Source organism: Macrobrachium nipponense, chromosome 15 (assembly GCF_015104395.2).
Source record: "Macrobrachium nipponense isolate FS-2020 chromosome 15, ASM1510439v2, whole genome shotgun sequence".
NCBI classification, from domain to species: Eukaryota; Metazoa; Arthropoda; class Malacostraca; order Decapoda; family Palaemonidae; genus Macrobrachium; species Macrobrachium nipponense.
The window spans coordinates 22,416,112-22,432,959 of NC_087208.1; the positions used below are offsets into that span (position 1 = coordinate 22,416,112).

Below are 16,848 nucleotides of genomic sequence, written 5' to 3' on the forward strand. Positions count from 1 at the left end.
AGATACGCACAGAAGAAAAAGTAAATATGCATCTTTTCCATAAATCTTTTCAAAAGTTATACATTACTTTACTGTATCCAATAATATTGTATGTAGTATTCTCATATTATTGTATTATAAAATACTATGGTAAATCTAAGCCAGTATTCTGCAGAGCAGCCAATGTTTTGGTTTGGAAATCAGCTGATGGTAAGTTTGTTTTGCCATATTTTAACGCAACTCTGAGCTATTTTTCTTGCTTCTACTAGCATTAACGAATATCTAGATGCTTGATTATATGAGACAAGGTTATTTTTCCTTATACGTCGTGTTTTTAGGTGGAAATATGACCTGAATTCGTTGTGATAGTGGACTAATTTTTTTTGTTAACAGATTATGTTGGCAGCATGTTTGTTGAGTAAAAAAATTACATGATTATGTTCGCAATTTTCCTTTATATCATTGTAATACGAACTTTACGTTATTTATCCTTTATCAGTGTGAAACCAACAGGAAAATGCATTCTTTCAAGCACAGTAGTTTTGATTAAAATTATTTTATCTCAGTTTTATCTAAGATTGTTTCATGGCATACGTTTACTGGAGTTTTATCCTTGTTGCCAATGCACGATGATGGTCATTAGCAGCTTGAACAGTTGTCTCAGCTTCAGCTATAATTTGGTTTAAATTTAACAGTATATTTCCATATTGATCTGTGATCTAGTATAGCAAATAAAGTTATTACATTAAGATATCTCAGCCCTTTTCTACATAACGTCATTTATAACAACTACGGCAATAGTTTACTATCTTCTTCCTCAGACTCCTCTATACCTCTTGTCTCGGGACTCGGACATAAGCCTAGTAAAATAGTAGTAGAAATAAAATAGCAGAAAAGTAATAAAGTATTAGTAAAATAGTAGTAGTAGTAATATCAGTACTAGTTGGAAACAGTTAGTACTAGGTTTCATACGGAAACAGTGTATACATCAATGAAGGTTTACGGCTTTGGTAATGACAATAAAATATGGTAAATAATAATAATAATTATAATGGTAATAGTAATAATAAGGAAATAACAATAAGGATAATATTAAAGTAATAATAATAGTAATATGATAATACAGTAATAATAGTAATAATAATAAAAATAATAATAATAACAATAGTAATAAAGGTAGCAGCAATACCACCACTACTACTTCTACTACTACTAGCAGTAGCCAACAAAATAATGATAATAATATAAAATACAACATGCTAGTGTAAGAAAAAAATTAAAGTAGTTTTCATAAAATAGTAGTATGTATGTAACACTTACCGAAAATGTCTTCTGCTGTGCATGGGTTGGTAGGGTTGATTATTACTGCCTCGAAGACCCAGCCCTTGGGACTTCAGAACATCGTTTTTTATGTGCATGAGAGTGCCAAGCTATAAAGTGTTCCTTTTAGCATAGTCCAGGCTCCCCAGGGCACCCAGTTTCACTGGTAAATGGTATCCTTCCTCTTGAAGTCCCTGGTTCAGATATGACATTTCTTCTGTTTCTTGGTTGAAATCGAACCCAGGAATGTATGATGTCCATGTTAGGCATCTTCGTGGGTTTCTATGACTTTTCCTCTTCTGCCTCGAGGATGGCCCTGCCACCGGGACTATGGTGAAATACCAAACCCTTACCAACTCTGAGGATGAATACCATGAAGTCCTTCTTGTAACATTTTTGGTTATTGTAGGCCCAATAGGAGTTCAGCAGTATCCGTAAGATAAAATGTATACCAGGATTTTAAACCAGGCAAGGGATTTCTTTCCAAAGGCATATGGTTCAAGCAGCTGGTCTGTCATGTCAACACTGCCCATCAGACTACAGTGGTCCCCCCGTATTCGCGGGGGATGCGTTCCAGACACCCCCCCCCCGTGAATAGTTAGAACCCAAGAATGTTTGGAATCCCTATGAAAATGCTAAAAACAGCCTCTTTTGTTAGTTAAAACTCAAGAAAAACCACTAAAAATGTTCATACTTGGTTTTTTTTATAGTTTTATCGCAAAAAGTGCATTTTATGATGAAATTGATCAAAAAAAACCAGGAATTTGTGGATATTTCTCATAGAAAAATACCGCAGATGCGCGAATTTTCCGCGAATTGTCCGCGAATAATGCGGGGAAACGTTCCTGAGAGAAATCCGCGAATGTATGAGTCCGCGAATCTGGAGAACGCGAATACGGGGGGCCCACTGTACAGGCGGCCCTCGGTTAGCGGCAGGGGTTCCGTTCCTGGCCCACCGACGACCGAGCGATTTTAAAGCCTACGGCCGCCGCACACCTTCTTTCGAAACTCTATACCAGTCAAAGGCGCGTAATCCCACAACGGCGCAATAAGTAAAATTATATTTATGCAGTATAGTACTATAGAATTTACTGTACAGTACATGTGGGTGTCTAGAGTATGTAAAGATATAATAAAGTTTATACAGTGTACAGGTAGCTGTAGTGTTCAGGTTACGATCATTAGTCTTACGATAGTCCGATTTTATGAGAGATCAAATTACAATGGCCTAACTTTTTCCATCTTCTAGTTACATAAGTTCAATAACAGCAAAAGAGAATGATGAAAGTATGGTTTTTAACCATTATACTCCCGTTTGCGTAAACGTGTACAGCCATGAAAACAACCCAACCGAACGAGAACGACTTTTTTTTTTTTTTTCTAAGTACAACCGAACTGGATAACATTGTTTGGCTTGTATTTCGATCATCGTACTACAGTTGTAACATTACCGTATTTGTTATAAATGGCGTTATGTATAGAATAGAACTGAGATATCTTAATGCAATAACTTTATTCGCTATAGATCTGAGATCAATATAGATTAAAGATCAATCGGGAAATATACCGTTAATTTAAACCTAGTTATAACTGAAGCTGAGAAAACTGTTCAAGCTGCTAATGACTATTATCGTACATCGGTAACAAGGATAAAAACTGCTGTAAACGTCTGCCATCACACACAACTGTAGATAAAATTGGGATAAAATCATTTTAATCAAAACTACTGTGCTTGAAAGAACACATTTTACTGTGTTTCACGCCGTTTTATAAGATAAATAACGTAAAGTTCGTATTACGATGATATAAAGGATTATTGGCGAACGGAATCAACATAATTTTTTACGCAATAAACATGCCGCCAACGTAATCTGTTAACGAAAAAAATAGTAGTTCACATTCACAACGAGACATATTCAATAAATATTTCCACCCTAAAAACACGCTGTATAAGGAAAAATAACTTTGTCTCATAAAATAAGTCAATAGTATATAGATATTCGTTTATGCTAAACTAGACAAAAACAAGGGGTAAAGCATTCGCTCAGAATTGCGTTATGGTGAAACAAAAACTCGTATTCATCAGCTGATTTCAAACCACAACATTGGCCGCTCCGCGGAATACGGGCTTAAGTTTGCCGTAGTATTTTTAAAAATACAATAATATGAGAATACATACAATATTCTTGGATACAGTGAATAATGTATAACTTTTTAAAGGATTTATGGAAAAGATGCATAATTAATAAAATAACACAAATGCATTTTTCGGAACTGGCGGACAAGAACGAACATGAAAAACCATCCCTGACAATGTGGAGCGTAGTTACAAAGGCTTGCCTTAATTTGTATCTTATTTCTGTACAAAAATGAAAATACCTTTACGTAATATATTTTCATACACATTTTAAACATAAAAGCATAAAACATTTGAAAAATCGACACATCGATCGCTAAATTTGGACTCTTTTTTAACTCGATATTTACGGAAGAGCGGCAGAACGGCGGCATACAAGAAACGAACTTGAAAAAAAACATCGTAGTCGATAAACTTGAGGGGGAGTTTCAAAAGCTGCATTTTTATCATATTTTTGCACAGAAATAAAAATACCCTATTCGTAATACATTTTCATACACATTTTAAACATAAAAAGCATAAAACATTTGAAAAATCGACACATCGATCGCTAAATTTGCACTCTTTTTAACTCGATATTTTCGGAAGAGCGGGCAGACAGCGGCGGCATACAAGAACGAACTTGAAAAAAACATCGTAGTCGAATAACTGAAGGGGAGTTTCAAAGCTGCCTTTTTATCATATTTCTGCACAGAAATAAAAAATACCCTATTCTTAATACATTTTCATACACATTTTAAACATAAAAGCATAAACATCTATAAAATCGACACATCGATCGCTAATTTGCACTTTTTTAAAATCGATATTCTCGGAAGAGCGGCAGGCGGCGGCTTACAAGAAAGAACATGAAAAAACATTGTATTTGATAACGTGAAGGGCAGTTTCAAAAGCTGCCTTTGTATCATATTTCTGTACAGAAATAAAAATGCCTTTCACGTAATACAATTTCATACACAGTTTTAAACAAAAGCTATGAAACATTTATAATAGGACCACATCCATAGCTACATTTGCACTTATGTAACTCGATATTTTCGGCATAGAACAGCGTCAGAGGCATATATTTTACCCTAATACCTACGTAATAACTCTCCATAAAATTTGTTAATATAATTTGCATAACCTTTATGGTCTGAACGGCATTTCTACAAATGTATGAACTCGTTAGACAACGGCGCTAGCGGCGGTGTTAACTGAAATTTGTGCCGTAAAGATACCTTTAAAATGCCTTATTTTTTTAATTAATATTTTTGACGACCGCCGTAAAACCGATTCGCCGTTGAGTGATTGCGCCGTTAACCACGGGCCGCCTGTATTATATTTTTCAGTATAGAGTGGCTTGTTATAAAAAACAGTTTTATCCCCGAAGTATGTTTTGCACTTCTCTACCATGCCAGCTGTATACAGAGTTGTCAGTACATTGACCTCCATTTTGTCCATATACTTGACAACGAGAGTGTTGCCCTTCCTTGCAAAAGTTGACTGGTGTTTGGAGAGTTTTTCATTCATAAGTTTTTTAGGGGGTCCCCTGCCAGCTCGTAGAACTCAAGTAAGTGACGTGTCCCTAGTGAGTAATTACCAAGGCGATAACTGGTATACCAATTATCCGTAATTACATGACGTCTCTGGTCAAGCAATTTCCTCATTAGATGAACTACAATGATCTCCAATAGTACACCTCGAAATTTCACAAATGGTCATCCCAATTTGGATCTGAAGGGCATAGTATAAAAACTTTTATTCCAAATCTGGATCTTCTTGTTCAGATAAATTGCTTGAATCCCAGCCTCCCTTTCCAGAGCATCAGTGCCTCATCTACAGCAATATCCTTCTCTGGTGTGAGATGATTCTGGCTACTTTGACCCAGTAAGTTAAAAAATGGTTCAGTACGAGTCTTAGGCCTTCTCTTATCCACTTGGTCTAACGGAGCAAACCTCGTGAATTTCAGCAGGCAAAGAAATCTTGCTCGAGACATTACTTCTTTATAAAAAATCCTTGGACCCTCTACCATGGCATCTCGTGACCAGTACTACATGTACATACGGGGCATTTTATTCACCCCCATTATCATCAGCAAGCTATAAAAAACATACATCTCATCACGAGTAACAGGCGCCTCCGTGGAAGTCCATTCACTTTATGCTTTCCTGTTGAGCAAAAATACTCCTCTGCCCGAGCACTCATCCATTCACACAATCTGTCGGTTACATCACCACAAAAAAAATAACAAAATGCATCACGCGAGCAGGTGAAATCTGGTGTGTAGGCAGAGATCCCATTGTCACCCTGCATAAAATCAGTGGGTGGGTCTGGCCACACGTCACAAAATGGATCATTTATGAATCGCCAACCTTCATTGACAATAGGTTCAATGTCTTCCAAACACTCGTTGTCACTGTCATCCTCTAAGAAACTCACCACTATCACTATAATCATCATCTGATAGAATTGGCAGGTACTCAGAAAAAAAGAACATGAAATAACTGCAATCCAAAGGGAAAAACGTTTAGAATTGAAATCCACATGGTTTACGCACAAAATCATGATAATCCTTCACAGATAATAGCCTGAGCCGCACTGGAACGTGTTGGACAATACTCCTCCTAATATCGCATATGAAAATGACGTCATGACATCCATCGGATACTCCCTGGCTAGAGTGAATAGTGGGTGGAACTTCAGCACCTCTCTCATACACAATACTATGTCTGAAACCTGTCCAGGCTTAAAAAAACAGCTTTGCTTTTTGAGGAGGGATGAAAAATGTATAAATGTACGTCGTGGTCTTTTATTACTGGATCGTAAAAAACATACATGTACGTCCCAGTGGCGAAGGAGTTAAAGGGATAGATAAAGAGATGGAGGAAAAGGGGTTAGCCTAACTAAAAAATGGAATAGATAAAGAGGAGGAAAAGAGGTTACCCTATTGTTATTTGGTCTCGTAAATTCAACTCTCATAATACGTGAGATACATGATAAAATCATTGTTTAAGGGTGAAAATTTGGGGGTTGCATGATATGCAAGATTTTTTATAAACAAGTATATACGATAAGTCTGAAATGTGAGGTACTTCTGTATCTAGAAGGAAACAGGAAAGTTTACATGTGGTTTGTGGATCTTGAAAAGGCATATAAAAATGTTGTATGAACAGGCAAGAACCACTGTGCTGACAAAATATGGGGAGACAGGCATTCCCTGTGGAGGTTGGCCTCCATCAGGAATCAGGAATTATAGCAGACACAGAGGAAGAACTGCAAGGAAGGTCTTTAGCATGGAAAGGAGCCCTAGAAAGGAAGGGATTGAAAGTGAACATTGGAAAGACAGAGCTGAAGATTTATAGTAGAGAAGAGCATGAAGAAGTAAACATTCAAGTGGAAGATGGTATACTGTGCTAAAGCAGAACAATGAGTTTAACTATTTGGAATCACTAATAACAGAGGAGGAAGACTAAGAAAGCAGTGAGACAGAGTGTGAAAGAAGCATGGCAAAAATGGTGAGAAGTAACTGGAGTTGTATGGTGAGATGGATTGCTAGAATATCAATACCTGAAAGGAGAGAGAGCCAAGATAGAAGAAGAATGTGTGGTATATGTAAGGTAAAGGAGAAGGCTAGGGAAGCTTGTCTGAGATACTGTGGCCATATAAGAAGAGAGGAGGTGGAAACAATTAAAAGAGCTAAGAACGTGGCACTGATGGGGAGGAGGAGTGTGGACCGTCACCAGATCAGATGGATGGCTGTAGTGAGGACAGATATAGGTGAGGTGGGACTGTGGAGAGAAGATGCAAGGAATCGAAATAGATGGAGAAAGTTTACTAGAGCGGCCGACCCTACTATACAATGGGATTGATAAGGTCGAAAGAAGAAGAGGACCCTCTCCAGGTCACTGAACATGTATCACATGACAGCTCAATGATAGTTAAATATGTAAAATTCTTTGACCCTGTGCTTATAGCAGGCAACATTCTTTTGGGGAAAGGGGTTCTGGTTTGGGAATATATGCTCTCCCTCTTTTATTTCAGGTTCATAGCACTTGTAGTATGAGATCCTTACATGGTTGATGGATCTTTATGGCTTATTTCTTCATTTATCCAGAAGGTCTCCCATCTTAGTAGCCTAGTTCAGATTTCCACACTTACTGTACAAGAGGAAGATTTTTTTTTTACATAAATAGTTTCTTAGGCATATGTAAGCTGATGGGATTGTATTTAGTAAATGACACTTTTGAAAATAAAATTAGTTTCTGATACATGCCTATCAGTTTACATAGGAAAATATGCCCACCTCCTGATCCTTTATATCATGGAGTATGCCTGGATAACACCTGGAACGACTGAACTACCACTGTAACGATGAGAGGTGCTGGTCAGAGGGTTACATTGCCAAGTGAGGTTATTCTTTGTTTTCTGTGTCTGGTTAGCCACTGACCATGGCTTAAACGTATGTAAACTGATGGGTTGTTAATAAAAAGTATTTACTATCATAGTGTAATAGTATTCTTATTAAGAAATTTCCTTTGATATGCAACGTAACTATCTTAAACATTTTTAATGTCATACTTCTGACATTATTGTGCACTATGAACTATGTCTCTAGGTTTGCGCCGTAGGAACAGATGATACAGATAGGTAGGGGAATTTGTATCACAACTAGTATGATAAAACATGAAAAGAGACATCTCGATGTTGACATGGTCATTTAGTTCAGATGTGGACTCATGATGCTGGGGTTAGTGATAGCTTTTCTGTGCTTAAAAGTGTAGGTGAGCTAAAATGTAATGAAAGTGATAGGTAGATTATTTCTGAATTGTCATTTCCAAAAGTAAACTTGAAATTCATTTTGATTAGATAGCACATCTCTTTTTATTTTTTACTTATTATGCTTTCCATGTACAAGTTTTTTTATTGAATAAAAAAAGGCTAGTTTGTATGGCTTATCGCATAATGAATAGTGTCAGTGTCATGAAGTATGTTTTTAAAAGTTAAGATTCTTGCACTATAGCAAAAATATTACAGAATTTTCATTAATAATTTAAATTGATAAAAAAATAAAATTCTCCTTTGTATGTTTTTAGAAGGAAACATGCAGAATTTTTCATACTTGCTTATAGTCATTTTTATCTTTTAGGGAATGAGGGGACTGCCCGGCGCCAGCTAAGATCAAAGCGACCTCTTTCAGGAGAATCAAGCAGTACAACAGAAAAAGACAAAAATCCCTCATCCCTACCTCCACCTCAGACATGGTAGGTTTAGTAGTATGTATTAACTCTCCCAGTGAAGGACTGCCTTGTAAAATTCTGATGGCTTCAACATGGTACAGATATTCTTTAATATTATTAATAATATCCTGTATTATTTTGTTTGGAGACTGAAACCCATTTTACAAATGCAATTAGATGTGCCTGCTTTTTTCCAGAAGAATCCAGGTCTGTTATATGCTCAACCAGGCTCACAAGCCTCTTTGGCAGCAGAAAATGTTCATTCCAAGTGTGTCCGCCAGAATAAACAAACTATGGCTTTGCTCCTGAGAACTTGACCAGTTTTTGCTTTTCCCTAATCTTGCTCATTTTTGTTTCAGCCTAAGTTTACCCTTCATTTGAACTTCTTGTTAATTGACTCTTGCTGCTTCTAACTGCACTTTGAACAGCAATTCTGCTCACCTGTGTGGTGTCAATCTTTGTTTCAACACAAATCCAATTAATCTGCTGATGCCCAATCAGCAGATTGGACATCAGGTCGTCTAGCTGTAGACATACATATTCCACAGGAACAAAAGAAAAATTAAAAATTTATAATCAATTTGTATTTTTCATAGTTAACAACCTCCAGTCTTAACAATAGGATAGCCAACGGCCATACCACATTGGAAGCACCGCTTTTCATCCACTTCCAGTTGTGGAAGCACGTTTGCTATTTTCTGAAAAGAATGGCTGTCTAACATCCACTCTGTTGAGGTTATTGTTTTCCTTGATAGGGAGCCCACTATTACATTGAGAACCCCCATAAGGTGAATTGCAGACAAGCGCCACTACCTTGCTTTGGCCATTGAAGAATTGAAGAATGGCTAGTATTATCATATTGAGAGGAGGTGAGCATCATCCCGATCTTTTGATGTAAGACATTGCAGTCATGTTGTCTAGAACAAACCAAATGTCTCATCTGGAGATTTGAGTTTTTTAGACAAGAAGATAGCCATCTTCCCCCAGAAATTGATATGACAATTCCTGAGTAGCTGACCACCTCCCTGCCACCTGACATTCCTCCCAATTTATTCCCAACCTGTCAATGAGACATCTGTGTGTATTATCACTAGTACAGACTAAGCAGTCAGGGTGACCTGTATTGCCAGAGATTCCTTCCAGGATCAAAGCCAAATTATCTCCCCAACTTTTTTAATCTTTTGATGAGGTCAGTCTCGCATTTTGTTTGTTGCATGCATTAGCTAGAATTTGTTTACATTCATTTGTTGTAATCTGAGTATTGGATTTATTATTGATGCAAATTGCAACAAATCCATCATATGTTCTACTTTCCATTTGGAAACTCTGGGCTGTGCAAGGCACATTTTGAGGATTTGCCTTATTCTGTTTTGAGTATGAAGGGGAGAGACAACAGTTCATGAAAAGTATACCAACACAGTCCCAACTACTGAAAGTGTCTGCTTGGTGTGAGGTAGGATTTTGCCAGTTATCATAAAACTTTTTTGACTGTAGTCAATTGACCACTGCTCTTAGGTTTTTCAAGCACACTTTTCTTGTGGGCCCCCAGATCGACCAGTCGTCTAGGTAGGCTATTAGTTGTATTCCTGATTTCCGGAAGAACTACCGTTACTAATTTTGTCAAATTTCTTAGGGCAGTGTTTATCTCACCAGGCATGACATTGAACTTGTAAATATCTTTCCCTGTCTGGAGCCTTATGATGCAATAGAAGGGAACGGCAATGGACATGACAGTATGCATCTTTCAGATCTATATTTGTCCAAGTCCCTTTTAGAACAATTAAACATACTAGTGCAATTGTAGTTATCCGGAAAATTTTGCAATGTGCTTGTCCAGTGTTGATGGGTCTAGGATCACTCTTCTCTCAGAGGAATCCCTTTTGGGGACACTTGAGATGTGCTTAGTGGCAAATATATGCATGTTTCTCTATGGCTCCCATTAACACGACCTTTCTGCATGTATAATTCCAAAGAGGGGTCTAATTTTTGGAAGAACCCCTTTACAGGAGGGGGAGGGGTGAGACCATTTCCCTCCCAGCCCATTTGAAATTAATGCTGTCCCCAAAGGGAAGACTTCTATTGCCTGTGGTGTCATTGATGTTGACCCCCAACCATACCATTCCTATTGGTATGCGCCTCTTCCTCTTCCTCTTCCTCTGCCTCTGCCCTTTGATAAACATTCCAATTGTTGCTTTTCATTTTCTTATAAGAGGGTGTTTGGACCTTGTGAAAAAAAATTTTCTTGCTGTTGTTGTTGTCCTTTTGTGAGGGGTCATCCCTTCTGAACACCTTTCTGTATTTGAGGAAAAAACTTTTGAGGTAACTGAAGAGTTACCTTTTTAATTGAGCCTTTTTGGGTTGGAGAAGGGGAAGTTTTAAGTTTTTGTTTCCTAAATTCCCCTTCTTCCTAAAAGAGAGCACTCTGTACAATTCTGTTAGCGAGCTTGCTCGTTAAGTTTTCAACCACGACAGATTCCTCAAACAGGTCCTTACAGAAGTGGTTATTATGTAATAATGAAGTTACATTGGTAAGTGACTAGTTGGAGCCCTCCAATGTTTCCATTTGTGATTTTATGCACCACTCTTAAAAAGTCATAGAATGCTTCCCATAGGGTTCTCATAAGATTTTTGGCCACAGCAGCAACAATTGTTCTGGAATATTTTGGACATCTTTTGATGGCAATTTCCAGCAAGGTGGTAGAGGTTATAATACTAAAGATGTGGATCCTTGTATGAAATTCTGCTGAGTGTCACCTTTGAGATTCTTCTCATAGGGGTTCTAACTTGCTGCATAGCTATATGGAAAGGGAGCTTTTTGCCATCAAAAGGGAGTTGTTGCATTGGCCATTCCTTGGTGGAATTTTCCAAAACTGGGATGACTGTGGCAAATGGTTTTAATTCTGCCATTGTCTCTGGTTTTTTAATCACTACAAAATTCTGAAAAAAAAAATCTGTCTACACGATTAATCATTTTGAAAATGAAGGGACAGAAGGCTAGGGCTACTGAGTGAGCAACTTAGGTCCTGGTAAAAGGAGTCTTCTGTAGCTTTTCATGTTATAGACACAGGTTAAGTTAAGTATATCTTAGTTTTACCAGACCACTGAGCTGATTAACAGCTCTCCTAGGGTTGGCCTGAAGGATTAGATATTTTTATGTGACTAGGAACCAATTGGTTACCTAGCAACGGGACCTACAGCTTATTGTGGGATCTGAACCACATTATATCGAGAAATGAATTTCTATCACTAGAAATAAATTCCTCTGGTTCCTCGTTGGCCAAGCCAAGAATCAAACTTCAGATCCACCGGATTGGTAGCAGAGTGCGAGATGCACTCGGCCAACGAGGAACTTATAGACACAGGTAAGAAAACCGTTATTGTTAGTGGTCTTTCACATGTACAGCCTCAATCATAGATTTTCCCATTAATTAGATATTTACTATATAGAGAGAAAATGTACACTGAGGCATCTAACCAAGGATTATTAGTATCATCAGGGATGAGTATTGGATCCTCTATCATGTTTTGATTTAAAGTTTTGTTTCCAAAACTGACAATTTAGTGGTCTTCAGTCAGAATTCCAACACCAGACCTTATTTGGGCAGCATTTACATCCTTTCTCACTTTTGGGTTGCAGGATGCAGTACTTTTACACTTGGAGTGTACTTGACTAACTTAAATTCCTTCTTGGAACCATGCATCATGTCCATTATATATTCCCATTCTGTGGCAAGAACATATTTGACGTTATTCATAATTTCCTTACGGAATTTATCAAATCCTGAAAACAATGTATCCCTTTTGGGGAAGCTTACACATTTTGATTGAACTTCAACAACTGAACTGTAACTGCCTGTTAACAAAGGGGCAGAAGGTCTGGGTAAGTTACAATACGTACCACTTCAAAAATGCTATATATATAGAGAGACAAAGGAATACCTGGTTCTTCATCTCCCTTCCTCAAACATATCTTGTATTTGAAGCTTATTCCAGATCACCTTTGCATGCTGAAGTACCGGCAGAACACACACACACAAAGAAGATAGCCACAAACTACATATACAAATCTTCCTTCGCAACTCAGGACAGTGACACCCCATAAGGGAGCGTTTGGGATTCGAGCAGGCACAGGACTCAACAAGAGAAGGCTGAGACAAATTTAGTATCTATATCTCACTCCACTTCACAAGCTGGCTCTTAGCCATACACTGAGCCTGCTGAGTGGGTTAATCTGACCAGGGGCTCAATCATACTTCTGACGTTATGCAGGTACAGGCAGACCCTGGTTATCAGTGATCTGGCAATTTATGGAGCCATAACGGGCCGAGTTCCGGTTATTGGCGCCATAAGTGCCATTATGGTGCCATAAATCGTGGAGTTTCGGTTAATGGCGGTTTTTGCTTATTGGCACCCCCGGGAATGGAACCCCTGCTAATAACCAGGGACTGCCTGTATTTGGTTATGCAGAATGCTATAACTGATTCACTTAAGGTAGATTCCCGGATGAGCCTTATTCTTACGAGACGTTTGTTAGGTGGCCGCTGATTGGCTGGTACCGGGAAGTAGGCAGCTCCCAGCCAATCAGCGGCCGCCAAACTAACGTCTCGTAGGCATAGGGATCATCCAAGAATCTACCTTAAGTGAACCAGTTATAGTCCCAGAATCATCACTTCCTGAGCCTAACTAACTAATCTTTCATGTAGAGTGAAACCTTCCTATCAAGGTTTCACTACCAATGGGTTATCTGGTTTTGTATTTCTGATATTAGGTATTTTGAAAGAAGTTGCTATATACAAATAGTATACATATATGTGCATTCTATGGTGTTGTCATTGATTCCTATGCTCATTTGTTTTCCTAGTGAAATTTCTTGTCTCATTTACATTGTTTGTTTAGAAGTCAGCTGATGCTGGTTTTTAATTATTGAGGTCAGGTTCAGAAAATTTCCATTTCTATAATCTAACCAGGGTAGTTCAGGACTTGAAAACTGCAATTATGATGAAAAGTTTTCTGTTTATATATGTAATGCTCATTGTTTTTATACGAAAGTTTAAAAAGGCTTGAAATCATTATTGATTAAATTATGCCATTTCTGTTTTAGTCTAGGTTAATATAGTTTATTGCTACTGTGAAATTTTAGTATTTGTAAGAAGAAACTACAAAATTTGGTCCTTTTCATTTTCTTTTTAAAACAGTGAATCTGGCCGAAGTACACCCACCACAATAACGTCAGGAACTAGCACTGCAGGAATTAGTGGTCTTGGTGGGACAGATATCAGTTGTGTTTCATTGTATGAGAAGGTCCAACCCCAGTTACAGGATTGGTCATTATTACCAGAAACTCACAGAGATCCACCTCCACCATCTCTTCTCTATGGCCCTCTTCACCTAATAAGACTGTTTGGTAAGGCCGTTTACTTTCAGTTGGCATGTTTAATTTGCTTTGGTTTTTGAGAATTGTGCTTTTACTTCAGTGTCTTACCAAGCAGACCAAAATTAAAATTTTGCAGTGGGGCTGCCATTGCTAGTGTAGGTGACAGGTTTATTCACTTTCCTGTGATTTGGTGACACTTTTTTACTGTGGCTTTGTTTTTATTTACCCTAGAGCTTTTGAATATTTTTTGCTGCCATTTATCAATATTATATGTCAGATTCTAGTTCTCTATGACTCACACTAGATGTACTAAATGTCAGGGTCAGGAATGTAATAGGGAGTTAACTTGTACCGTTTTCAGGAATGGGACGAAGAGAAATGAAGGTATGTATTTCTCATGCATATAAAGTAGTTAAGGATATGAAGAGGAAGGCAGCTCTTAAAGCTGAGGGTAAAGGTAGTTTAGCTCCTTTGTCTTCTCCTATGTTGATGGAGGCCTCTATTCCTCTTTCTTCCCTTACATCTAGAACTGTCTCTCATTCTAAGTCCTCCGATTCCTTTGCCTTCTACTCCTATGCCAGCTTCCCATATTACCTTGACTGATACCATTGCCAGCATCAAATCAAGGTTCGAGAGGAAATTTGAGTTTCTTGCTGACTCTATGATGCAGTTAGGTTCATCCATGAGATCTTTTATGGAGAAATCAGGGAGTGCAGTGAATGTGCCAAGTGTCAGTGCAGTGCAATCTGAGGGGGTGGCTGTACGTCCCCCCAGTTCTCCTAGATGAAGGTCATTGTCCTGCTCACTTGCCTCAGGGAGAATACATACTGGATGTCTAAGGGAGACTGGTAGGGTTTGCCCACAGGCAGTCACTTTCTCTGTCGATCCTGAGTTGCTGACTCAAGTGGCGTAATTCTACGGCCTTTCAACTTCTAAAGAGGCGCTTTCCTGTTGATGATGCGTTGCCTCCACCCCTCAAGAGATCTCGCGCCTCTTGCATTCATGCATTTTCGACTCCTCACAGTCATCATTTGACTCGCAAATTATTAAACATTAAGAATTTGAACTTCACTTTTGAAAATACCACTATGCACAGATGAGCTTATACCACAAGGTTGATGATATAAAGGAATAGTTGAAGAAATAATTGAATAGAAAGAGCATAGGCAAATGTTTTTCTCTTAGAAGACTTAACTTGGAACAAAACCACAGGCACAATGATTTATTCAGTTTGCTGTTAGTGAACCTGTAAAAGCAAGGCAAATGTGCCATTAGTGGAACTTGAAGATTTCTTCTTTTAAACTAACACATTTGGGGTGGAACAGATACTTTTTGACAAGTTCAGTAGTTGATTTTCATTAACCCTTAAACGCCTATTGGACATATTTTACGTCAAGATAAATTGTCTGTCGGGTGCCGACCGGATGTAATTTATGTCGACATAGAAAAGTTTTTTAAAAATTCGCGGAAAAATACTTATAGGCCTACCAGCCAAAAACTTTTGAATTACGCGCCTTGGGGGATGCTGGGAGCTCACGGATCAAGGTGTTGTTTTGTTTACAATCGTTACGCAGGCGCACAAGCGCAAATTTCTTTCTTATTGCACTAAAAAGTATCAGTGACACATCTCAGAAATTATTTCGTAACTTTGGCACAATTTTTGCACCATTTTAAATTAGCCGTTACATGGAGTATTATATATGAAAATGTGTGCAATTTCATGTAGAATACAACTAAAAAATACTCATGATTGTAGCTTTTATCAGTTTTGAAATATTTTCATATAAATAATGATAAGTGCCAAAATTTCAACCTTTGGTCAACTTTGACTCTACCAAAATGGTCGAAAAACGCAATTGTAAGCTAAAACTCTTATATTTTAGCAATTTTCAATCATTTACCTTCATTTTGCAACAAATTGGAAGTCTCTAGCACAATATTTCGGTTTATGGTGAATTTATGAAAAAAACTTTTTCCTTACGTCCGCGCACAGTGGCGGACTGGCCAGGTTGCCAGCTTGCCCGATGGCAAGTGGGCCCCCTTGCACAAAAGACCATGGAAAATTTCATTACTGAACCAATTCCTTTTTAAATGTGAGATTACAGTGAAAGTAGACAGATGTTTTGGAAATCTCAATCTCAGTAGGAAAAGAAGAGCGTAGGTCGAAGACACCACATTTTATTTGCGACGCGTTTCGTTTTCTTCATAACAAAATTTTCAAGCCTAAAAGAGACATTACAGTATTATGATAGTAGTTACAAGATTATGTAATTATTGGCTGACAAAGCTGAGTAAAAGTAGCAACAATAAGATAATGGTTAAAATCTTTAAAATAAATTGCATCAGCATACTAAAAAAATAAAATATATAAGATCTTTAAAATAATTTACAACCTTATACTAAAAATAGAATGGTGGGAAAGACAGAGATAGAAAGCTTACACTATAAATGAATGACTGAATGATTTATATTAAAAGCAAGGGATAAGATGAATGGTCAAGGTTAAGATCTGGTTTCCTGAAAAATATTTCTATCGACTCAGAGATTCTCAATAATGACTCTTCTCTGAAAGTACCAAGCACACTAAAATTTTCCAATCTTCTACCTGTATTACATTCCTCTATGTGCTGTAACATCGGTGATCTGGTTGGCTTGGCCAGCAAGCAACCAGTACGAGGAGAAATGCCATTTATTTTAAAGATCTTATATATATTATTTTGTTAGTATGCTGGTGCAATTTATTCTAAAGATTTTAACCATTATCTTATTGTTGCTACTTTTACTCAGCTTTGTCAGCCAATAATTACATAATCTTGAAA

The 16,848-nt window shown here is 37.6% G+C and overlaps 1 protein-coding gene across 1 annotated transcript in view; it reads left to right on the forward strand.

Moving 5' to 3' along the window:
* The window catches only part of LOC135226636 (putative male-specific lethal-3 protein-like 2), a 247,616-nt gene that overhangs the window by 204,554 nt on the left and 26,214 nt on the right, over nt 1–16,848 (forward strand). The window contains exons 8-9 of the mRNA XM_064266350.1: nt 8,565–8,679; nt 13,851–14,059. Coding sequence (XP_064122420.1) covers nt 8,565–8,679; nt 13,851–14,059 — 324 coding nt within the window. The remainder of the gene's footprint in view (nt 1–8,564; nt 8,680–13,850; nt 14,060–16,848) is intronic.